This window comes from Squalius cephalus (assembly GCF_949319135.1).
Source record: "Squalius cephalus genome assembly, chromosome: 11".
Lineage (NCBI taxonomy): Eukaryota > Metazoa > Chordata > Actinopteri > Cypriniformes > Leuciscidae > Squalius > Squalius cephalus.
In genome coordinates, this window is record NC_137132.1 from 7,970,752 (window position 1) to 7,995,621 (window position 24,870).

General features: G+C 39.9%; 2 protein-coding genes across 9 annotated transcripts in view; one reads left to right on the forward strand and one right to left on the reverse strand.

The window, feature by feature from the left end:
• The first annotated feature begins 1,269 nt into the window (after positions 1–1,269).
• Positions 1,270–16,064, forward strand: LOC307167546 (NACHT, LRR and PYD domains-containing protein 3). Of its 4 annotated transcripts, none has more exons than XM_079886724.1 (13): positions 1,270–1,798; positions 2,473–2,641; positions 2,794–2,910; positions 3,170–3,292; positions 3,484–3,606; positions 3,885–4,001; positions 5,399–5,449; positions 7,167–7,253; positions 10,036–11,844; positions 12,213–12,386; positions 12,518–12,691; positions 15,112–15,290; positions 15,673–16,064. In XM_079886724.1, coding segments are annotated over exons 2-13 (3,006 nt in total). In that variant the 5' UTR covers positions 1,270–1,798; positions 2,473–2,591; the 3' UTR covers positions 15,675–16,064. The 4 variants fall into 4 exon arrangements, with proteins under 4 accessions (XP_079742850.1, XP_079742852.1, XP_079742853.1 ...); XM_079886726.1 differs by having other exon boundaries at positions 3,170–3,286; XM_079886727.1 differs by lacking the exon at positions 5,399–5,449.
• A 541-nt stretch (positions 16,065–16,605) lies between these two features.
• The window catches only part of grik1b (glutamate receptor, ionotropic, kainate 1b), a 42,749-nt gene continuing 34,484 nt past the window's right edge, over positions 16,606–24,870 (reverse strand). For all 5 annotated transcript variants that reach the window (XM_079886758.1, XM_079886757.1, XM_079886756.1 and 2 more), the window contains one exon: positions 16,606–23,483. In XM_079886758.1, the coding sequence (XP_079742884.1) occupies positions 23,194–23,483 (290 nt within the window). In that variant the 3' untranslated portion in view covers positions 16,606–23,193. The remainder of the gene's footprint in view (positions 23,484–24,870) is intronic.

Here is a 24,870-nt window from a genome sequence, read left to right on the forward strand (position 1 = left end):
CCCCAGCCCCCACCCCCAAATCATTCTTGTCGGTTATTGGCTGGAACACTGTTTGTTATGTTTCGTGGTCCAGGCTGGGCCAGTTTGTTTTTGTTGCCATTTGTGGAGCCTGGGCTGTCTACAGAGACCGCGTTTTTTTTTTACAGTGTGTTCAGGGGACAGGCAGCTAGCGGATAGCGAGGAGATGTTTGCTGTATGTGACAAAAAAAAATTCGGCCTAAAAAACTTGTGACATCGCTTATAGCACCTTTAAAGTAACAATTAATACACCATTGTTAAAATTATACACTCATGACATGTATCATAAATCAAAATGTACATCTGGCTTAACCATATTCAATTGTAAGCTAAAATGTAATTGACACACATGAGTTTTGTGAATCCTTTGACAATATCTGGATTTTCTGGAAGTCAGACACAATCTGTTTATACACAATCTGACTGATCTACTAACATACAAACAGTTATATTTTTCAAAATTATATTGAAGACAATGACTTATCATTGACAGGATAGTATGTGAAACTGTGTTAAGACTTCTCCAAAAGATAACCAGAGTCAGTTAAGGAAATGAGATTGAAAGTGTGGGTCACACAGGTGCCCTTCCCTGACCTTTAAATGAAGGCACACAAACCCTGGTTACTGACAAATATGAAAAAGATGGGTTAGTGTGAAGGATGCCTCAATCCAAAAAGCTTTCACTCATCTACCCGAAGACCCTCGGATCCGGTGCTGTGGATAATCATAAATATATATATATATATATATATATATATATATATATATATATATATATATATATATATATATATATATATATATATATATATATATTAATGTTCTGGGGTCGTTTGTGCGTTAGTAATTTACCAAAACAATCATTTCAGGCCCTGATAAATTCAGGGACACTGCGAGTATGCTGATGTTTTTTCCCCTTCTGTGCATTATAAGTAAGGCTTTGTGAAACTGCACCGCTTTTCCAGTTTTATAAACGACATTCTCCTTCCCACACCAACTACGAACACATTTTCTTTCATGTATGCCTATGAAAGACAGTGGAGCCAATCAGAGTAGGTATGATGCGGGGCAACACGTGCAGCCACGCCCCGATCTGCAGGCTGCAGCCAGGTCCTTCACGCCAGGTCCTTCTCGGTACATGAATGATCGTCAGGATTGTTACTGCACTCCTTTGAAGCTGCAATGGTTTAATCCTGCGGTCATAGGCGGAGTTTGGGGAGTTTAGGAGTTATCATCTTAGTGCAGAATGAGTAAAGCTATTTGTTGTTAGGATGACAAGAAGTTTTAAAAGTTACATTTTAAGGATAATTACATTTTCATGCGCTCGTCAATGTCAAAATTATCGAGCTAGCCAATCAAATCAAGGAAGGCGGAACTTACTGTTTTTCTGTCAGTCACAAGTTCGTGGAAAGAAAGATAAGTAGCTAACAGCTAACTGTTTAACGATAAAACATCTTCATCAACCGTTATAGCGTATGATGCAAACGACTTGGCAAGAAACGTTTGCATTTTAGACATATTCGACACACAAATGAATAAGAGTGTGTGTGCACATTTAAAATAAAAATATTATTTGCAAATATTTTAAATTGATTACTTAGACCTAGAATGTATTTTACAATTTTTATTCATTTCATTAAATACCTTTAATATTTTAATTATTTAAAACCATTTAAATGTTTTTGCCCGACGTCGCCTCAAAGAAAGTGAAAGTTCGTTTTTGTCAGGGACCATTTTGTGCATAAAGGAACTGCATCACGTTGTCAAAATAGCACAAAGAGTGAGTATTAAAGATTATCGCTTTAAAGGCTTAACAGCATGCGATAAGTTTGTTGTAGTAGACTATGTATTGGTTGTAGCCTACACCGTAGAAAGACGTTTATCTAAGTAGTGAGGCCCATGGCACGGCAGTATCACCAGTTACGGATCATAACGTAGGCTTCATAGAAAAGTTAGTCATTGTCCATTTAATCTTTGAGTAAGTTAATTCTGTTTATTAGCATACTTAATCACATATCGGTGTAGTGTGGGTTATTAAATATGAAGAATATGAACTGTGGGGTAACGGGGTAAGATGTCCCCTGGGGCATTTGTCAAAATATTTTAAATAGAATAGTTTACTTAATATTTTACATTAAGGACACTATAAAAATATATAAATATTAATAATAATTATATCACCATTCTGTGAAAGTTTATCCAGGTAGGGGGCAAACTGTTTTTTATTGCTTTTTATAATTTAGCACGTGTCCCAACACAAGATAGAATATTTTCTTGTTTATTAACTAGAATGACAACCACATTTTATTACTAACTAACTAACAGCCTTACATTTAGAAGACTCACAACCACATTTTTGGTAAATCTTTGCTGCTTAAAATATGAATGTCTGTAGTCACTGGACTCGATATGCAACAGTCAGCAGATTTTACAGTTGTTTGTTTGGTTTTACAGTTGGTTACATGCACTTCTCAACGATTAGGCAAAACTCTTCTCAACTCTCAATGAACTGTGAAAAATGATGTGGATGGATGTAAGATAAGACTCATCTGATCCACCTATGCAGCTTCAATATGGATGACACACAGACATCCAGTAATGGAGATTTTTGTTCAGGAATCAGGTAGGCTACTCTTAAAAGACTTGAAATGTACTGATGCTCCAGTAAAATATCACACTGGTGTCATAAGTTTGGGTCTCAGGTACTCAATTTAAGTAAAGATATGCCAATATTCATTCACATTCATTCATAAAGCAGTTTCTTAACTGTTACAGTTCAGTCCAACATAGGAGAACAGAATCTCCAGAGCCCAGCTGTGTGTCTATGAAGAGTGATCAGTCTATGGATCCTCCACTACGTTTTAATAACGGAAACACTTCATCTGGCTGCAGGTACAGATAATATTTATGCAAACATACGGTATCAGTGTTTTGTCTACATTGTTGAATGAGACAGGAAATTCATTGTGTAAATTATATGCTGCCATTTATATTGTCATCTGATGTTTTCATGTTCACAATGCTGTTCACACAAAATGATACAGATTTACACTTCTGCATTATGTGAGCCTTCTGTTCTTCCTGACCTAAGGACAATATGTTTATATATAAAAAATCTGCTTTATAAAGCTATATTTCTAAACTCTTACAGTTCAGTCAAGAAGAAGAGAGCAGAATCTCCAGAGCCCAGCTGTGTGTCTATGAAGAGTGATCAGTCTATGGATCCTCCACTACGTTTTAATAACAGAAACACTTCATCTGGCTGCAGGTACAGGTAATATTTCTACAAACATATGCTAACAGTATTATGTGCACATTTTAGAATATGACAGGATATTCATATTGTTAATTATGTGCTGCCATTTATATATCTGAAGTCGTCATGTTCATGGTGCTATTCACACAAAAGAACTTAGTACAGATTATAGCTTTGCACTTCTGCTCTATGTAAGCCTTCTGTTACAGTGCAGTCAAGAAGAAGAGAACAGAATCTCCAGAGCCCAGCTATGTGTCTATGAAAAGTGATCAGTCTATGGATCCGCCACTACGTTTTATCAATAGAAACACATCATCTGCCTGCAGATACAGGTAATATGTATGCAAACATACAGATCAGTATTGTATAGATCAGTATTGTATACATTGTGGAATGAGATAGGAAATTTATAGTGTGAACTATATGCAGCCATTTAAATTGTCATCTGAAGTTTTCATGTTCATGAAGCTGTTCACACAAATGCACTAATTACAGGATACAGCTTTGCACTTCAGTTCTTTGTGAGCCTTCTGTTCTCCCTGACCTAAGGACATTATGTTTGAATATAATAAAATCTGCCTTATAAAGCTATATCTCTAAACTCTTACAGTTCAGTCCATCATAAGAGAACAGAATCTCCAGAGCCCAGCTATGTGTCTATGAAGAGTGATCAGTCTATGGATCCTCCACTACGTTTTAATAACAGAAACACTTCATCTGGCTGCAGGTAAAATTTTTCTGCAAACATATTCTAAATATGTATGTAACATTTATAAAACATGCGATACAAATAAATATGCCTACAGTGTTTCGCATAGGATTTTGTGAAACTGTGGTGGGTGGACCTCGGTCCCTCTAGGGGGGTTCGGAGGCATTCCTCAGTCACAGCCTGTTTTATTAAAGGAGAACTTGGTAACTTTTTTAACTTAATAAAACTGTCTAGAAATCATTTGAATGGTTAAACAACCTGTTCTGGTGATATTGGTGACTTTCCCCGCTCCCCCCAGCGTTCCCAGGCGGAAAACCAACCTTGCAACTTGGGGACTACCGTCCCGGCAAGATAGAAATTGGAAGTCTCGTGAGAAACGAGAACGAGCGCGAAACACGAATTGCTTTACGGCAATTCGACATAAACACACACGCATGTATGATGTATTACCAGATTACCCACCTCGGTAGACATAGCTCCACACGATACAGTTGGCTTGCTCCGATCAAAACAAACGCACATGACCAGCGGTAGAGAGGGGGAGGAGGCCGCCGCAAGTGAGTTTTTTACGACCGTGTTGTGAAATATACGCCCCCCCACAGCTGTAGGGGGAGCTCGTGGGGAAAACATGCGACAACAAAAGGGAAAATCAGCGAAGAAGTGACCAGAGTTCGCTAGAGTCATAGACAGTAAAAGAAATGGACACAGCGACCCCATTGGATTCAACGGAGACAAAGTGAAGCCAATTAGAAAATCTTACTTCCTGGGGGTCCAGCGTACTGCGCAGACTCAAACTGAGCTCGACGACGTAGATGTGACGTGAGCAAACCGTCTGTCTTCTAGTAGCTGTGCCAAGATCAATCTGAATCATTACCTTCCGAAACTCGCAGAGACGGAGAGCGTGAGTAGGAGCTGTCCATGATCTTGGAGCAGGAGAAACTTTTTGTAGGTGTTCTGATTAATTACTTTGTCATTTTGCCTCGACGTCCCCCCGATTGCCCGCGAGCTTCTCCTCCTGTCCATACGGTAATTCTCTACTGTGCGACAGAGAGTCGCGTGGCTGTGACGCAATCGTTAGCCTACTTTTACAAAAACTGCTTCTACAGGGCCATAACGTAAGATACAAGGTAATGGAGCATTTTATACATTGTCGTGTTTCTTTAGAAATAAATAATGGACAAATGGAGTCTTTAAACGCCTCAGATGTGAAGTTATTCGCTGTCAAAGTGACGCCAAAATGAATGGGAGTCAATGGGATGCTAACTGCAGGTGGGGTTCCGTTAGCCAATGGCGGCGTCCGGGGGTACTTCAAAATAATACAAATCCCTGCACCCTTGGCTAGAGTTGCCGAGTTCTCCTTTAAGTACCATTATCATTCACCAGTTGGTCTGACTCTGCAATATCTTTATGCTCAGTTTACACATAGGACATCCACACCAGAGAACAGCTGCATCAACTGTTTTCAGGTTTTTATTTTAATTCAATAATCAAAACTTCTTTTATTTCATACACCTCATAAGACTTTTACTAGGCATCCCAACTGTAATATTAAGAGTGTATGTCTCATTACATAGTGTAAAATTATATATTTTTTAAATATTCCGCATGGGAAATGACTGCTGGTTTAAAAGTTTTAATATTTTCAGTCATTAGTTACTGAAAAACCTGCTTTTGTTACTGTAGCAATATGGGATTTTTTTTATAGATATTTACACTATAAGAGGCTTCATACAGTAAATAACATGCTGTGTCACAGTCAAGGTCAGTTTGTTTTGTTTCACTCAGTCACATGTGCTCCCTTTGTCTAGTTTCCCGCCACTTATAAATTGTCATGGTTACTAATATGATTAGTTCTCTATGGCCCCATTAACACTGCATGGTTCAAGTGACACAATTCCGATTTTTTCCTCTCAAGTGGCACAGATCGGATATGACCGGTGATTGGTGAACGTATAAGCAGGAAAAAACCGCATGGATTCCGATTTTCTCAGATCGGATTCAGGCCTCACTCATATGTGGTAATAAATCGGATATGAATCGGATACGTGCATTTGCGTCTGCCATGTAAGCAGACAAATTGGATATTCCCCAGTAAATGCGAGTCATTAAAAAAGGGACGTCAACTCAGGTGGACACCAACTGCGACCACATGACTTATTAATGGTGCGATGGAGGACGAAGGCTCAACACAGTGGAGTATTTTTTTCTCCGCCTTACGAGAGCAATGTTTTGCTGATTTTTGAAAATAGTGCGGAAAGCAAAACACTGGATAATTAGAGATGTGCGGATGAGCTCCAACGTCACCCGAATCCGCAGCCAAAAACAAATCCACCCGCACCAATATTTTTGTCTGATTTAAGTATCCGCACCCGATGGTCAAATTTTGTTACGTGTGAGGATAAATGGATGATCATCACCGTCAACAGCGGACTCGAGGCGACGGTTGATGCACGCTTCTCTAACGGTAACATAATACACTGATGAATGAGCGCTGCTTTTAAATGAACATTTCTTTAAAACAAAATTTATTTGACAGAATTTAATTTTCTTAATGGCATAAACAGGCTTTACTCCCTTGAAACTTAAACTGGAATGGAACATACTCATATTTTAGAGAATGTAGGCTAGTGAATATTTTCTTTAATAATGATTTATCATATCCACCCGCGACCCACCCGAAATTAATCAGAATGTTATTTTTATTAGCCTACTTGACCCGCCCGATCGGCGGATTATCCACAGAGCCCCCGCGGATATGACCGCGATCCGCGCATCACTATAATAATTTTGTCTGCTTCTGCATCCATTGCATATTGAGCTGTTTTACTTCACTTTCCGGGTCAGAACGTCTACATTTGGTTGTTTTGGCAGTGTATAGTGTAAATGCAAATATCGGATACGGGTCACTTTTAAAAGATGATGTAAGCGGGTCGTCAAAAAAATCGGATATAGTCAGCAAATCGGAATTGGGCATCAATACCTGCAGTGTAAATGCAGCCTTAGTTCAGCTGTGTCTCCTTATTAACCTTGTTTGTACCACTACTTAAGTTCCTTTGGTCCCTCAGTTCATTGTCCGTTGTTGTCTTTGCACATGCACATTGTTTTGTATGTTGGCTTGTTATTCTGAGTTCATAATAAATCTTATGTTCTTTTATAATCATCTTTGTCTTCTGTGGATCTAAGCATTACAGCCGGACCCTATAGATCATCATGTGTTCCAAATGATTACCAACCTCCTCCACAGAACAACCAGTCTAGATCTGCTTACAGGTGATTTTATGTTTGAATATGTGTTCAATACCAGCATTAATTTTGTCTGTTTGTTTCAGCAGTACCATAACCATTAAAATGATAGTTCACCCCAAAAATTAAAAGTCTCTCGTTGTTTCTTTCTCTTGAAAGGGAATGTCTCAGGTTACTACTGTAGCCATTGTTCCTTGAAGGGAACAAAAAGCTGCGTCATTCTGCCATACTTCCGGCTTGCCATGGTATTGGACTCATTTCACACATGCTTCAAGACGCAATCACCGTCGCTACTATGACACAGAGTCTCGTTCCCTTCTCTGGAAACAATAGTTACAGTCGTAACCTGAGACGTTTTTCCATTTGGAGATAATGGTTCTTAGTGTAGTTCTTTTGAGTCCAAGAGCCTTTGTAAGGCCTGTAAGTACTCGTCAGACTTAACTGGCAAGGCTTACAAGGCCTGTGGGGAAGCCGCCTCTGCCATTCATGAACTGCACGAGGGTGGTCACAATCCACAAGTTCTCCAGGAACTTCGTGGCACGACGGACCTTGCGCTTCGTGTGACTAAGGTCACTGCGCGGTCAGTGGGTCGTGCAATGTCCACTCTGGTGGTCCAGGAACGCCATCTCTGGCTGTGTCTGGCTGACATGAGGGAGACACCCGTTCCTTTACTCCCCCGTGTCCCAGACCGGCCTCTTCGGCGACGCGGCCCACTGAAATTCTTTCAGAGGCTCCTGGGGCATATGGCAGCGGCAGCAGCGGTAACTCTGCTCGGGCTGCTCCAAATGAGACCGCTTCAGCACAGGCTTCACGGCCGAGTCCCGAGATGGGCGTGGCATCACGGCACTCACCGAGTGACAATCACACTGGCGTGACGCCAGACCTTCAGCCCGTGGTCAGACCCCTTGTTTCTGCGGGCAGGAGTGCCCTTGGAACAGGTGTCCAGGCATGCTGTGGTGTTCACAGATGCCTCTGCCACCGGCTGGGGTGCCACGTACAACGGGCATGCAGTGTCAGGGATGTGGACGGGCCCTCAACGGCATTGGCACATCAACTACCTCGAGTTGCTAGCAGTACGTCTCACTCTGAGCCCCTTAAAGAGGCCGCTACAGGGCAGGGACGTGCTGGTCCGTACGGACAACACTGCGACCATTACGTACATCAACCGACAAGGTGGTCTACGCTTCTGTCGCATGTCGCAACTCGCCCGCCATCTCCTCCTCTGGAGTAAGAAGTATCTGAGGTCGCTTCAAGCCATGTATGTCCCTGGTGTACTCAACTGTGTGGCCGACAAGCTGTCACGAGCTGTGCTCCCGGGAGAATGGCGACTCCACCCCCAGGCGGTTCAGCTGATCTGGAGAGAGTTCGGGGAGGCTCAGGTAGACCTGTTTGCCTCCTCAGAGACCTCCCACTGCCAACTGTTTTACTCCCTGACCGAGGGAACACTCGGCACAGATGCACTGGCACACAGCTGGCCCCGGGGCCTCCGCAAGCCCGGGGCCTCCCATGGCTATGTGCCCATGGTTCCTACCACTCCCTTCAGAGACCAGGTAGTGAACCTACAAGCGCTGCCCCTGGAGGAGGCAGACCCAGCCCTGGCTTTGCTCTGTCCCGTTTGCGCCCTGCGTCTATACGTGGACAGAACTCAAAGTCTCAGGACCTCAGACCAGCTCTTTGTCTGTTACGGAGGCCAGCAGAAGGGAAAGGCTGTCTCCAAGCAGAGGATGGCCCACTGGATAGTGGATGCCATCGCCAAGCACAAGACCTGCCCTGCCCGCTCAGGTTGCATGCTCACTCCCACGAGAGGTGTTGCATCCTCCTGGGCGCTGGCATGTGGCTCCTCGCTAACAGATATCTGCAGAGCTGCGGGCTGGGCGACACCTAACATGTTCGCTAGATTTTATAGCCTACGTGTAGAGCCGGTCTCCTCCCGTGTTCTCACCCTAAAAGGGTAGAAGCACTGAGAGGCCCAGCTCTGTCGGCTTGCTGCACCCTACTGTACTCCTTATTCCTCCAGAGTGAAAAACCTGTGAGTTCTCCAACATCCACGGCCCGGACATGGCGGAGCGTCCGGTGCCAGGTTTATCCGTTGAATCCTTGAGAACCGGGTTTAGGCTGGGTTCCATATGTGTGACCCTACGGGGATCCCATATATGTGTCCTTCCATGGCTGCTCCTAATCGAAATCCTAATCTTTCTCTGTTTTGCAGCAGCTGTGGTGCTTTGGTAGGGATTCCTATTAGTCGGTCCGACGTACGTCGAGAGTGACCGACTGATATCGAACGTCTCGGTTACATATGGCAACCCTCGTTCCCTGAAGAAGGGAATGGAGACGTACCTCCCGTCGCTACATCTGCTGCTGCCCGCCGGGGTGACCAGCTTATCAGGCTTGGCTCCTCAGCAAAAAACTGTGCAATCGCACCTGCTGCCAATGTGCATAGGCTCATTTAGTTTCACTCGAAGTAGATTGGCCTCTCTAGCGAGATTCCTATTAGTCGCTCCGACGTACGTCTCCATTCCCTCCTTCAGGGAACGAGGGTTACCATATGTAACTGAGACGTTTTTATTTCTGAAACAGTTCAGTATGAGATATACACAAAACAGAAGGAATCAGGATGGTGCAAACACTTTTTTTCACAGCACTATTTTAAACTTTTAAACATACACCTATCAAAGTCATTTGCAACTGGAATGGCATAAGTAATGATAAGATAATTTTTGGTTGAACTATCCCTTTAAATAAGTATTTTAAATAAATTAGAGAGTTGTCATGTGCACAAGTGTAATAATGTGTTATTTTCATTTTACAGCCGTAAAGTCCTGAACACATTTAGATTAAATCTGAAGAATAAGTTTCAGTGTCTTTACGAGGGAACAGCAAAGCAGGGAAACCCAACACTCCTGAATGAGATTTACACAGAGCTCTACATCACAGAGAGTGAGAGTGGAGAGATCAGTAATGAACATGAGGTGAGACAGATTGAGACACAATCCAGAAGAGCAGCAACAGAGGACACACCAATCAAATGCAATGACATTTTTAGACCTTTACCTGGACAAGACAAACCCATCAGAACTGTGCTGACAAAGGGAGTCGCTGGCATTGGAAAAACAGTCTCTGTGCAGAAGTTCATCCTGGACTGGGCTGAAGAGAAAGAGAATCAGGACATCCAGTTCATATTTCCACTTCCTTTCAGAGAGATCAATTTGATGAAGGACAAAACAATCAGTCTTTCAGATGTTCTTCATGTCTTTTTCCCTGAAACAAATGAAAGGAATATACCCAGTGACAAATATAAAGTGTTGTTCATCTTTGATGGTCTGGACGAGTGTCGTCTGTCTCTGGATTTTCAGAGCGATGTGAGGTTGTGTGATGTAAGTGAATCAGCCTCAGTGGACGTGCTGCTGACGAACCTCATTGTGGGGAATCTGCTTCCCTCTGCTCTCATCTGGATCACCTCCAGACCAGCAGCAGCCGATCTCGTCCCCTCTGAGTGTGTCCATCGAGTGACAGAGGTACGAGGCTTCAATGATCCACAGAAGGTGGAATACTTCAGGAAGAGAATCAGTGATCAGAGTCTGGCCAATACAATCATCTCACACCTGAAGTCATCAAGGAGCCTCTTCATCATGTGCCACATCCCAGTGTTCTGCTGGATCTCAGCCACTGTTCTGGAGAAGATGTTGAGCGAAGCAAAGAGTGGAGAGATTCCCAAGACTCTCACTCAGATGTACACACACTTCCTGATAGCACAGATTAGCATCAAAGACACAAAGTACAATGAAAAGAAGGACACAGACAAAAAGATGATTTTCAAACTGGGGAAACTGGCTTTTCAGCAGCTTGTGAAAGGCAATGTGATCTTCTATGAGGAAGACCTGAGAGAGTGTGGCATTGATGTGACAGAAGCATCAGTTTACTCAGGATTGTGCACTCAGATCTTCAGAGAGGAGTCTGGCTGGTATCAGGGGAAAGTCTTCTGCTTTGTTCATTTGAGCATTCAGGAACATCTAGCGGCTCTATATGTGCACCTCTCCTGTACATACAACAACAGAAATGTGTTTGACCAAATCGCCCAACGAAGTTTGTTGTCTAAAGTTAAGGACTGGTTTAAACACAATTCATCAGAACATGTGTCATTATCTGAGCTGCATCAGAGAGCTGTGAATAAGGCTCTACAGAGTAAAAATGGACATCTGGACTTTTTCTTGCGATTTCTTCTGGGTCTGTCAGTGGAGTCTCAGCAGATTCTCCTACAACCACTGATAAAACAGACAAGAATAAGATCTGAAAGCAATAAGGAAACAGTTGATTGCATCAAGAAGAAGATCAGGACCATTGACTCTCCAGAGAAATTTATCAATCTGTTCCACTGTCTGAATGAACTGGGTGATCATTCACTAGCGGAGGAAATACAACAGTATCTGAAATCTGGAACAATAAAGGAAGCCAAACTCTCTTCCTCTCAGTGGTCAGCTGTAGCCTTTGTGTTGATGACATCAGAGGAGAAGCTGGATGAGTTTGATCTCAAGACATTTGTTGTAGGAAACAATAAAGCTGAAAATATGCATGTTTTTCAGAAGCTGCTGCCTGTGATTAAAGAGTCCAGATCAGTTCAGTAAGTATCACTGAGAACAATCACTTCACTGTTAAAACATTTAAAAAATGTCTAAGTTAAAAGCTCATAAAGCTTCAGTGCTGCGGATGTTGATGAGAGTTTAGTGTCAGTATTTTTATGTGTTTTCTATACAGTTCTATCTGCAGATTAGTTTTAAACAAGTTTAAAGTTACAAATGAATCAATACAAAATATTGAGTTAATTCAAATTGAAACTTGGAAAAGAATGTGTATGAATAGGTTTTTTCTAACAGAATGAATGAATTACATTGGAAATGCAATTTATTGTTTATTACAGGAAGTTACTTTTTTGTTGTTGTATGTTTTCAGTTCATAGTGTTTACAAGTATGATTTTCATCTCTCTCCAGCTTGAGTGACTGTGGTCTCACAGATGAAGGTTGTGCTGCTCTGGCTTCAGCTCTGAGATCGAACCCCTCACACCTGAGAAAACTGAACCTGTCTTGGAATAAACTAGGAAGTTCTGGTGTGACGCTTCTCTGTGCTGCTCTCAAGAATCCTCACTGTAAACTGGAAATACTGTGGTAAGATCATATTTTACTCTCACACATGAAACAATGTAAAGTCTGCTGCTGTGAGTTCAGCTGATTGAACTGTAAATGATTAAACACTTTGAGATGATATAGAGTTAAGAGTGTGTCGTTGTTCTCTACAGGTTGTGGGAATGTGGCGTGACAGATGAAGGTTGTGCTGCTCTGGCTTCATTTCTGAGATCAAACCCCTCACACCTGAGAGAACTGGTTCTGTCTTGGAATAATCTACGAGATTTGGGCGTCAAGCTTCTCTGCACTGGACTTAAAGATCCTCACTGTAAACTGGAGAAACTATGGTAAGATCATCTCTCTGATAGTCACACGTGTCTGTCCTCAGCAAGACAAGTCCTTTAATATAAATTCTAAGACTAAAATCATCTATAAATAAATGCTCTGTTAAACACACTAAATCTCAGCACAAGTGACTCTGATGACTGAAGATTAAATTAATTTCATTAATCTCCATCACATCACATGACCTACTGCTGTTTTTGACTCATTAAACATTTACTTCAGTTGCTTATGGTAGTTTGATAAATACTGAACTTTGAGATAACATTAATGTTTAAAAATAGTAATTTAAAGCCTCTGTGACTTACCACGCAGAGGACGGCTGACTCAGAGGTTTAGAGTTGAACAGACAAGAGTCTGAATGTGTTTAGTTTGAACTCACTACTACGGTGATCAATGAGTGAATGAAGGCTATAATCACTTTAGATTTCAACAATGAAAGGAAAGGCCTTCGCTCTAAATGGGTGGTGATCTGAAGGAAATTAAGCTCATTAAAGGGGGGGTGAAATGCTATTTCATGCATACTGAGTTTTTTACACTGTTAAAGAGTTGGATTCCCATGCTAAACATGGACAAAGTTTCAAAAATTAAATTGTACGTTTGAAGGAGTATTTCTGTGCCAAAAATTGTCCTTCCGGTTTGTCACAAGTTTCGGAAAGTTTTTTTCGAGTATGGGCATGTGTGACGTCAGATGTAACGGAATTTCCTTGTACGGGTCCTAAGGGCACTTCTCCGGTAAGATCGCGGGCGCGCGCGCACTCGTACACCAGAGCAAGAGAGCGAAAGCAGTACCTCATCTAAGCGCTCTGCTCGGCTTTAGGGAAGTCAGTGTCACCAAAGAAAGTGGGTTTTTGGTTGCCAGGGCAAGACAAACCTGCACAGATTCCCAAAGAACCCAGCGTTAAGGGAATAGTGGATGCAGTTTGTTTTTCCGGGGCAAAAACGAGTTGAGAAAGACTGTTTCCCTGCATTTCGACGATGATTGTTTTATAAACAAAGCCCAGATCACGGATTTGCAGATCGTCTAATGCTTAAGGATCGAGCAGTCACAATGATAAAGGTCCGCAGTCGTGCGTTGGAACCGCAGGCGGTGAGTAAAACTGTTGAACAAATAATGTCTCTGTGTGTTGTTAACGTTACTAGCTCGGCGCGTTAGCACAGCTTTAACACATCGCCCACACGGCCCGCCCCCAGCCGCTCGTTTTTTTCCGGAAAGACTCGGTACAGTCTATCTTTCACTTATAAATATAATAAAACTAAAGACTTTTTGGAGATATGAACGATGCAATACTACTCTATAGGTACTCAAGATTAACAGGAGATTGAGTGAAAATGAGCATTTCACCCCCCCTTTAACATGATTTCAGTGCATGTTTAGGCTGTAGTTCTTACATTGTACATTAAGACTTTGAATATATCTATTGAGTTCATCACATTTCTATTTACACTGAACAAAATTATAAACGCAACAATTTTGGTTTTGCCCCCACTTTTCATGAGCTGAACTCAAAGATGTAAGACTTGTTCTATGTACACAAAAGGCCTATTTCTCTCAAATGTTGTTCACAAATCTGTCTAAATCTGTGTTAGTGAGCACTTCTCCTTTGCCGAGATCATCTATCCACCTCACAGGTGTGGCATATCAATATGCTGATTAGACAGCATGATTATTGCACAGGTGTGCCTTAGGCTGGCCACAATAAAAGGACACTCTAAAATGTGCATTATATACAACATGATATGTAATATACGACAGCGTGTTCCAGGTCCTGCCAATATCCAGCAACTTCGCACAGCCATTGAAGAGGAGTGGACCAACATTCCACAGCCCAAAATCAACAACCTGATCAACTCTATGCAAAGGAGATGTGTTGCACTGCGTGAGGCAAATGGTGGTCACACCAGATACTGACTGGTAGATACTGACCCCCCCCCCCCCCCCCCCCCCCCCCGGTAAAAATAGGCCTTTTGTGTACATAGAAAAAATCTTAGTTCTTTGAGTTCAGCTCATGAAAATTGGAGGCAAAAACAAAAGTTTTGCGTTTATAATTTTGCTCAGTGTAGTTTATAAGCTGCCAGATGAGACAAAGAGTGTGTTTGATCACAAGAGTTAATAAATTATATGTAATGGGGACCACGTGGGTCCCGTGAAGCAAATGTCCTCCTGTAGGAGTTTATTAGAGAAGCAAGTGACTGTTTCTCCAGTCAGAACAGTCTTTTATATCTCTATATCACTCTCATTCAACTCTGTGTGTCTGTTTAGCCCTGAAGCACATGACCGTTTCAAACAGCACCACTGAGCATCAACATGCATAAATTTCATTCTATCAGTATGTGGCAATGCTTGTCATTATTTCTCCTCAGCGTGAACCATAAACTACAGACATTTAAACTACAATTTAAACAGTGTCATTGTTTTCAACAGGTTGAGGGATTGTGGCGTCACAGATGAAGGTTGTGCTGCTCTGGCTTCAGCTCTGAGATCAAACCCTGAACACCTGAGTCAACTCAATCTGTCTGAGAATAAACTAGGAAGTTCTGAAGTGCAGATACTTTTTGATCTAAAGGATGATCCACATTATAAACTGGAGAAGCTAAGCTACTGTGGGTATATTTTTTATTTAAAGCTTTTAAATTGGCCCAAGTTCAGTAACAGGTCTCATATGTTTGTAACCAGAGAATATAAGATAATAATTCAGCTCCACTTTAGTCTTAGTACTATTAGTTTAATTCTGTGATGTGACTGATCTATGAATATATTAATATATTTTCATCTCTTACAGTGTCTCTGTGCAAGTGATTAAGAGAGAGTTGTTTATCATTTATTGTTATTAATCTACCGTATTAGCAGTTTTTCATTCATATCTCTGACTGTAATATACATATATTAATATCTCTGGCTGTTTTTCCTCAAATAATCTCCAGATGTGATGTGACTCAGTAATGTATCATACTCATATGTGACTGTCTGTGTGTTTTATTGTAGGACTCTCAGTGTTTAGACATCAGTTCAGTTTCCTCAGGATCAGCTGATGGTGAATAAGGAGCCGCTACAGTGACTGAAGACACAGAGACACATAGCGATCACACTGACAAGCGTGACTTTGTAATGTAATTATTTTGTTGTGTCCTTCTCTTTTTGCTGGTATTTTTATTGTAATATCTGCTTTCCTAATGATCTTACACTCTTGCTAAAATAAGAGTATAATATTTTATAAACATTTTCTATACATTTAAGTATAGGTGAAAGCATGGTGTTACTGAGGGAAAGAATTGCCTTTTTTATCTTACCAGCAGATGGCGACAAAAGTTGCAAATTATTTATTAATTTTTTCTAGTACATTTTCAAGTGATGTGTGATGAAGATGGATGCTTAAAGGAGCTGTATGTAAGAAATGTATTTCAATTAATCATAAAATGGCCCTGATATGTCACTAGACATTAAGAAATCATGTTCATTTCAAATACTTATATCACTGACAACAGTAGTACGGCCAGGATATTGTCATTTAAAAAGTGAACTTGCAGCCCTCAACTGATGTTGATGTTGTCATCTTGTGTTTTGGCCTGAAGCCCCACCCTCCACCTATCTACCAATCACGAAGTCAGAAGTGTTTCGGCATCCGGGTTGCCAGCTCTGCTGCTCTTACCACAGCTGCAGCTCCTTGTAGCAGCCTACGTTCCTGCTGGATCCTGCAGCATATCTGGCAACCTCGAGTCAGGGGGGAGGGGGAGCGGATACACTGCTCTACAGTAATTTGAAAGTGATTGCAGTACCAGTTTTGGCCACAATCTTACATACAGCTCCTTTAAAAAAAAAAGAGCACAAAACTTGTATTATTCCCATTAGAGTACACAGTGTTTGGTGTAACTGTAATTCATTTCTGTAATTTAATTCCACTGTTATAATTCCACTGTCTAATTTTTTAGACAACTTTAGACACTGACAGTGAATGAATTTAAAGAATTTTCAAAGCTATTAACACCAGCAGACTTATCCCCCTGTAGCCCAAGACTGGTTGCCCACTGAAGCTAAGCAGGGCTGAGTCTGGTCAGTACCTGGATGGGAGACTCCTGGGAAAACTAGGTTGCTGCTGAAAGAGGTGTTAGTGAGGCCAGCAGGGGGCGCTCACCCTGTGGTCTGTGTGGGTCCTAACGCCCCAGTGTAGTGACGGGGACACTATACTGTCAAAAGAGCTCCGTCTTTCGGATGAGATGTTAAACTGAGGTCCTGACTCTCTGGTCATTAAAAATCCCAGGATGTCCTTTGAAAAAGAGTAGGGGTGTAACCCCGGCATCCTGGCCAAATTTGCCCATTGGCCCCATCCATCATGGCCTCCTAATTATCCCCATTTACTGATTTGCTTCATCTTTTTGTCTCCACTCAAGACAAAAGGTGGGCGTTCTGGTGCAATATGGCTCATCCAGGTGATGCTGCTCATTGCTGGTGGTTGAGGAGATTCCCCCCCCTTCCATGTAAAGCGCTTTGAGTACCCCGATAAGCGCTATATAAATGTAACGGATTATTAAATTCTAATTTACTATTATGTAAAAAGAAATGTTAAAGATGAAAGTTTTATCTCTTTTTCTGGACAATTTCAATGACGTTTGCCATTTTATAGTATTTTGACTTATTATGATATTAGTTAATGAACGATCAAAGATGTACATCTTTAGAGCTACAGCTGAATTTATATGTATTTCACAAATTAATTACGTTGTTACTCTCCAGTTAATATGAACCAATTTATTGCAATAATTACATTCCTTTTCACTTATGCAAAACAATCTGTACAATATTGTAAGTATGGTGGGATTTTATGTCAAATAGTGTATCAGGGGAAAAATATATATTCAAGGGCCCCATTGTCCCCTTTCATAGAGAACTATTTAAAGCTGTTTAAAGGGTTAGTTCACCCAAAAATGAAAAGAAATGTCATCAATTACTCTCCCTCATGTTGTTTATCTTCAAAACACGAATTAAGATATTTTTAATGAAATTTGGGAGATTTCTTTCCCTCCATTGACAGTCCACGCAACTTCCACTTTGATGCTTCAAAAAGTACATAAAGAGATTGTAAAACTAATCTAAATATGAATTGAGAGGTTTAGTAAAAAGAATTAAGGCTTTTAATTTACATATAAATCTGACCCGTGCTGGCAAAATGAGTCGCAATGATCAAATTTTCAAAAATGAGTTAGTTATTTTCTATTACAAAAAAAAATCAAAACAAGTTGTTGGAATTAGACAAAAAATAAGTCTATTTCAAGTCGACAGAGTCAGCAAAGTAAATAGAGTAAAATAGAGTTAGTTTTCTGAAGGTTCCAAAACAAAATCACCTAGCAACCAGATCTTAAAATTCCTTGTAATAACACAAATTTTGTCACACATCAAGTCAAAACCAAAATATTTATAGGAACAATATATTTTCACCCCTTTTTTCCCCATGATACAATTGTTTGATTAACATTAATGAAACAGACAAGCCTATGTAATAAGACCTACTGTACCGCATGGATCTAATACAATGTTACACATCAAAAGTTTTCCCCTACAGTTAACCAAACGTTCACTAAAGACTTTACAGATAATATGTGTGTGAATACCAAGATAGATATTTTGAAATACTGTACTTCTGTGTATACACTATTTGTATTTTGGGATCGTGTGCTGTCTTAGACATCTTTGTGCTCACGCTTCAGATCTGTTCGTTAGCGCGAGTAAGATTGCTTTGTTTACATCAGTATGAGTTTGAAAATGACATTTCATTGATTCAGGATCATACCATCGAGAATTCGCTATGAATATAAACAAAGTTGTAATGCAGTGCTTTAAAACGATACCAAAGTTGTGCTGAGGAAAGCGGAATCATCGAAAAGCGAGCAGAGAAAAACATTTTTCATGGACAAAGGAAGGGTACTCCTCTCAGAAAACGAACAAATAAAGATACTTTTAGATGTTTAATTGCTATTTGGAGCACTGGCATCACTAGATGAGGGCGAAATAAAACTTTTTTTTGTAATGAAACAAAATTTGAATTTTTCACTTGTTTTGTCTGTAGCGTGTAATTAGCCTGTGCGCTTTCCGACCAAGTGTGCCACACACGTCCTAAATATTGAGGTTTTAGTTAGTTATTTGATGCTATTAAATGGGAGTGTAACGTCATGATTGACAGCTGAGATTGACAGCTTCTCTGAGCGAAGTAGTGAGGCACCAACTGACTTTTTTTCGGGATTATCGGGAGGAGATTGGAACTTTAATTTCTACATTTCCATAACTGTTTATTTCACACCGACATCACGAGTTGTTTTGCGGTAAACCGGACTAACCGATTCTACGGGAGTGCGGGCGGGGCCATAGTGCGGCTCCACATGATCAATACCGCACAGACTCGGGTCCTGAATCAGCACAAGATGTCAGCGCCAAGTTGGGACATTGGCGACTTCACTTTTCTGCAACAGAGAATGAGGCTGCGTCATCCATCTTTTTTTTTACAGTCTATGATTCCTACTCATTTTGCCAGCACGGGTCACAAATGTTGATCAGCGAAAATAAACAGATGCTTAACCGTAATTACTTGCTGCACGAGAATGAACCTCATTGGTTCTTGCTGAAGCTCAAAAGTGCTGCGTAACACGAGAATGAACCTCATTGGTTCTTGCTGAAGCTCAAAAGTGATACGTAACACGAGAATGACCCTCATTGGTCCTTGCTGAAGCTCAAAAGTGATGCGTAACACGAGAATGAACCTCATTGGTTCTTGCTGAAGCTCAAAAGTGATGCGTAACACGAGAATGAACCTCATTGGTTCTTGCTGAAGCTCAAAAGTGATGCGTAACACGAGAATGAACCTCATTGGTTCTTGCTGAAGCTCAAAAGTGATGCGTAACGCGAGAATGAACCTCATTGGTTCTTGCTGAAGCTCAAAGTGCTGCGTAACACGAGAATGAACCTCATTGGTTCTTGCTGAAGCTCAAAAGTGATGCGTAACACGAGAATGAACCTCATTGGTTCTTGCTGAAGCTCAAAAGTGATGCGTAACACGAGAATGACCCTCATTGGTCCTTGCTGAAGCTCAAAAGTGATGCGTAACACGAGAATGAACCTCATTGGTTCTTGCTGAAGCTCAAAAGTGATGCGTAACACGAGAATGAACCTCATTGGTTCTTGCTGAAGCTCAAAAGTGATGCGTAACACGAGAATGAACCTCATTGGTTCATGCACGTCAAGCAATCTAAATTCAATTAAATCTGTTCATCACATAACCCGATCGTGTCTCTTCAGAAAATTTGTACTGAATCTCCCAATTCATATGGTTTAGTTTTACGATCTCTTTATGAACTTTTTGAAGCATTAAAGTGGTAGTTGCGTAGCTGTCAATGGAGGGACAGAAAGCTCTCAGATTTTATCGAAAAGATCTCCATTTGTGTTCCGAATATGAACAAAAGTCTCACGGGTTTAGAACAACTTGAGGGTGAGTAAATGATAACAGAATTTTCATCTTTGGGTGAACTATCCCTTTAATGTGCAGACGCACTGATAATCCTTCTATTCAGACCACCGATATGAAGACGTACAATTTGTCTACAACAACTTAAAAACACACACACACATCGCACATACAGAGAAAGACACAAAGAGTCCGATTATTCCAGCCGCCACAAGCGCTACAACCCCGAGAGCTGCTGTGAGGAGGAAACAGCTGTGCTGCAGCACAAGCTCAGAGATCCGTAATCCTGCGCAACGCTAGATTAAAAACTCCCAGTTTTGATTAAGAAAGCAGGGTTAGAGGATTACGGTCCAGTGAACTAAAATGAAAGCAGTTTTAAACTCAATCCCAGAGTTCATCAAAATACACAAACCTCAGACTGTCATCTCCACCGCAGATTAATGCAAAAGCTTCTTTGAAACTTCTGTGCGGCTCAAACTCTCATTCAGCCGAAGAGATGCTCTGAGGAAATAAAGTCGAATTTATGAAATTAAAAAGTCATGACAGTAAAAGTATGTGTCATAATTCAGTTTGTCATGATTATGACTTTTTATCCCATAAATTTAACAAAGGATGTTTTGTTTTTTTTGCTTATGTGGTGGAAATGGGCTTCCATACTATTCCCTTGTTCACGAACTGGACCAAAATACACACTATACCATTAAAAAGACACTATACCGTTTCCTTTTAATGGCAGACTAATTGTAAAGTGTTTTGTGACCCAAAAGGTATTTTTATGTCTTGACTGCCGTTGCATTAGATCAAGAATTAAATCTGCACTTTAATGCTGCAGGAAAAATGTAATTTTTGTTATGTAATTACTTGAATGTTTTTTGTTGTTGTTGTTGTTGTTGTTGTCTCACTGACTGAATGAGTAAAAAGTGTTAAAGCAGTTTCAATTTATTCCTATTTTTTTCCATTCAGTTTTCTCTCACTTAAAACTCTCAATGCCTTTGAAGGGAGGCAGAAATCACACACACACACACACACACACACACACACACACACACACACACACAAGACGTCTGATCTGATCTTAATTTGCATGGAATCATTTCATTCCTCTTATGAATTCAGAGATGATTCTTTTGAAGGGTCGAGCCCTGAAGCCAGCGCTCATAATCATATGGAAATTGTGAGACATGAGAACTGAAAAACTGACAAAAACCGGCACCTTCATTGCAGATAACAGAGGTTTCAAGGAGAACCTGTGGAGGGACATTGAGTCCTTGAAGAAGCTGCATGCTTGTTCCTCCACATGTTCACCGGCTCTTGATTTATTCAGAAAAGACTTGGTAGTAACAAGACTGAGTTAAAGCAAGCTCACCCAAAAATGAAAGGTTTCACATCACTGGCACCAAACAGGATTGGATGACATATGCATAATGAGAGCTGAAGCATACGGGAGATTTTCAGAGAATAGAGAATCTGATCCTCAAAGAAAGATATTGGACAACTTTAGGAGACATGAAATATTGTGCACAAATCATATTAATATACTTTTATGTTGCTTCTTATTGTTCTTTGGAGACAGACAGCTGTGTTACTATTAACTGTTGTATAAATAAAAAACCTAAATGAAGATTATTCATACTTTTTCCATAAGTTTTGGACTAGTAAATGATGATGATTTTCATTTATGGCTGGATGTTTCCTTTAACGATGGAGGAAATGGAATTAAAATGTAATTGTCTGACCTATAATTTGTCGTTTTCATTACTTGATTTTATTGATAGAAATCAATGATCGGGTTTTCTCAGTATAAGCCCATCAGCAAAGTGGATCAATAGTAAAACACACGTCCATTTTAGTTTCAGATGCAGAAGATTGAAAGTCCATCTGTGAAAAAACATGAAATATCTGATCGACTACAAGAGGCAAATAATAAAAAAAGGAAATTAATCAAAGAATCCAAAGAAAACACATATATTGTTCTCGTAAAGAAATCATTTCAATGTGATAAAATATTTATATGCATTTTCATAAGTGTCAACCAATACAAAATACAGAAAGGATGATGAAAAATGAAGACAAAGTCTTGCACCTGTAGACTGAATAAAACATAACCAGTCTGTTAATCTGAGGTTTAAAATCTCTGCGAACATTTGTGTTGTGTTGCAGATTCAAATCCGTTCATCCACACTACGTTGCATATTAAACGTCACGTATGATCTGCACAGCATTTTCAATTTCAGAAAAATTGACTTGAAAAATGACTTCCGCAATGCTGGATCTGCATGTTAAATCTGCATTATAGACATGTTTGTTTGTTCTCACTATTAAAAAACAAGGGGTTCATATAACACACGGCTTTAAGACAAATGTTACCAACAGTCGTGAAATAAAATAAGCCATTTTATAAGAGAAAGGCTAAACCGGTCAGCATGAGCCTTTAAAGGTGAAGTATGTAATTTCTGTATCGCCAAATGAAATAAATGACTGTTTTCAAACAAGTTTTCCATCTACCATTTGACATTTCAGGCATGTTAAAACTGTTGTTCGTGAAAATCAACCGTTGAATGAATGGCTTATACATGACTCTGCGAATTAAGCTTGAAATGAACATTTTAACATGGAAAAATTACACACATCACCTATAATAAAACCCACAGACATGGCTTATCATAAATTAGATTAAGAAGGAACATGTCTGTAAAGAATAAAATGTTCAAGTCCTTTAAATCTAAATACAAACTACATGGATGTGAGCTACTCTACAATATATTAACTGGTGTGATAACTGAACTGCAGTTCACCTTAAACTAACACTCCTCTCTTTATTCCTATTTCACTGACTGTTCATCTCATTGTCCATCTCTGAAAATACATCTGAAAAAAAAAAAAAAAAAAAGAAGATGTTTAAAACTTTGCTCAGTGTCCAGCGTCGCCCCCGGTTATAACACAGCTGACATCATGTAACACCGCAGGTAATGTTCAGTCAGTGTATGTCCGGCTTTAGGAGAGTCGAGGAGCAAAAGTGTGAAACTGAAGTCCTGTGACGTCCACCAGCTCCTACGTCAGTATTTATTGTGCCATTCACACTGTCCCACGCTCACCTCCTCGATGTCCAGGTTCTTCCTAGACCTGTAGACGAACTCCCCGATGGCCACGAACACGGAGAGGACGAGTCCGGCCGCCAGAACGATGAAGATTCCTCCGATGTTCTCCACACCCAGAGCGCTGGCCTCTTTACTGTCCTCCTCGGGACAGCCGTTTCCTCGCCACCACTTCTCCTTCATCATGTGGAGTTTCCCCTCCTCCTGTAACTGCAGGATGGCGATGGTCACCTTGTCACGATACGGGGAACCTGACAGAAACCCAGGGTTATTATCAGTATCTAAAACTAAAGCCATGGAAAAGAAAGACACGCCTCCTTCAAAACACATGAACACACACACACACACAGAGCAGAGTCTGCAAAGTGTCACGAGACTACCTCAGGAGATCACGTTTTAGTATTGTTTCATACATGTTTTAATATTTAGACCACTTCTATTATTGAGTGCCATCAGGATGTGAAGAGAGTTTAACAGTTTAACAAAACGTGTTTACATTTTTTTACCTAACCTACCCTTTAAATGAACTTATTTTATTTTAGCGAGTTGCTAAGGTTTTTCATTTTTTGTTGTTTATTTCAGGATTATTATAGCCAGCTAAAACCATAAAAGAACATGTGTTACTTGAAACAAACATTAACTGAAATAAAATAAAATAAAATATAAAAAACTTTTTATTTCAGCTAGTTGCTTAGGCAACATTTCTAATTTTTATTTACTTTCCACTTGATGTACTAAAGTAACTAAAACGGAAATAAAAATTAATAAAAACTAAATAGACCTAAAAAAAAAAAAAACTACTTAAAATGATAAAAACACACAAGACAACTAAAACTTTAAATAAAATTAAATCGAAAACCAAATAAAAATAAAAAAATTATGCAGAATATGAATAAAAAACTATAATAATATCTCAAAGATACTAAAATAACTCTGGTTTATTTGAAGTACTAAAGTAACCAAAAAATGTTTAAAAAAAATACTATATAAATATATTTTTAAAAACACAAATCTAATAAAAAAATGACAAAAACACAACATAAATACTAAATCTTTGACTACAATATAAAAATTAAAATACAAAATAAACAAAAATATATTGAAATAGAAAGAATTAAATCTAAGGTACACAATAGTACAAAAATAACAATGCTTCAAGTCCGTTTTTCCAGGATTTGTCATTTCTAAATATTTTCAAAAGGCCAGTACTTTTATTTTAGTTTAAAAGTGAATAAAATGTCATAATCAGTAAAAAAAGTAACTACATTAAAGTTAAGATTACCTAATGCACTGTGAACTGACATACTTCTATTAACTAACATTAACAAAGATTAATAAGTGCTCTAAAACACAGCATTAATCAATGATAAAAAATGAGACCTTATTAAGTGTTACCAATTTATTGATATTTATTGATATATCCTAATTAAAGTTAATTTAGAGACCTTAAGGAGAATTAATATATATTTCAGTGGCGGCTGCTGGTCTTTCAAAGAGGGGAAGCTCATTTTCGGCCTACATCATAAAAATTGTCCCTTTATTTATACGTAAATTCTGCCCTACGTTCCTTTTCAAGAAAATGCTCTGTGACCCTGTCGTACAACTAGGCGTCTTTTCCAGTGACTTGACCAGTGTCCT

Excerpts from the sequence above, each read along its gene's own strand:
- LOC307167546 (XM_079886724.1), top strand. The coding sequence starts at position 2,592 with ATGGATGACACACAGACATCCAGTAATGGAGATTTTTGTTCAGGAATC. Across the intron at positions 2,911-3,169 it reads AACACTTCATCTGGCTGCAG|TTCAGTCAAGAAGAAGAGAG; the intron begins GTACAGATAATA and ends AAACTCTTACAG. Across the intron at positions 3,293-3,483 it reads TCATCTGGCTGCAGGTACAG|TGCAGTCAAGAAGAAGAGAA; the intron begins GTAATATTTCTA and ends CTTCTGTTACAG.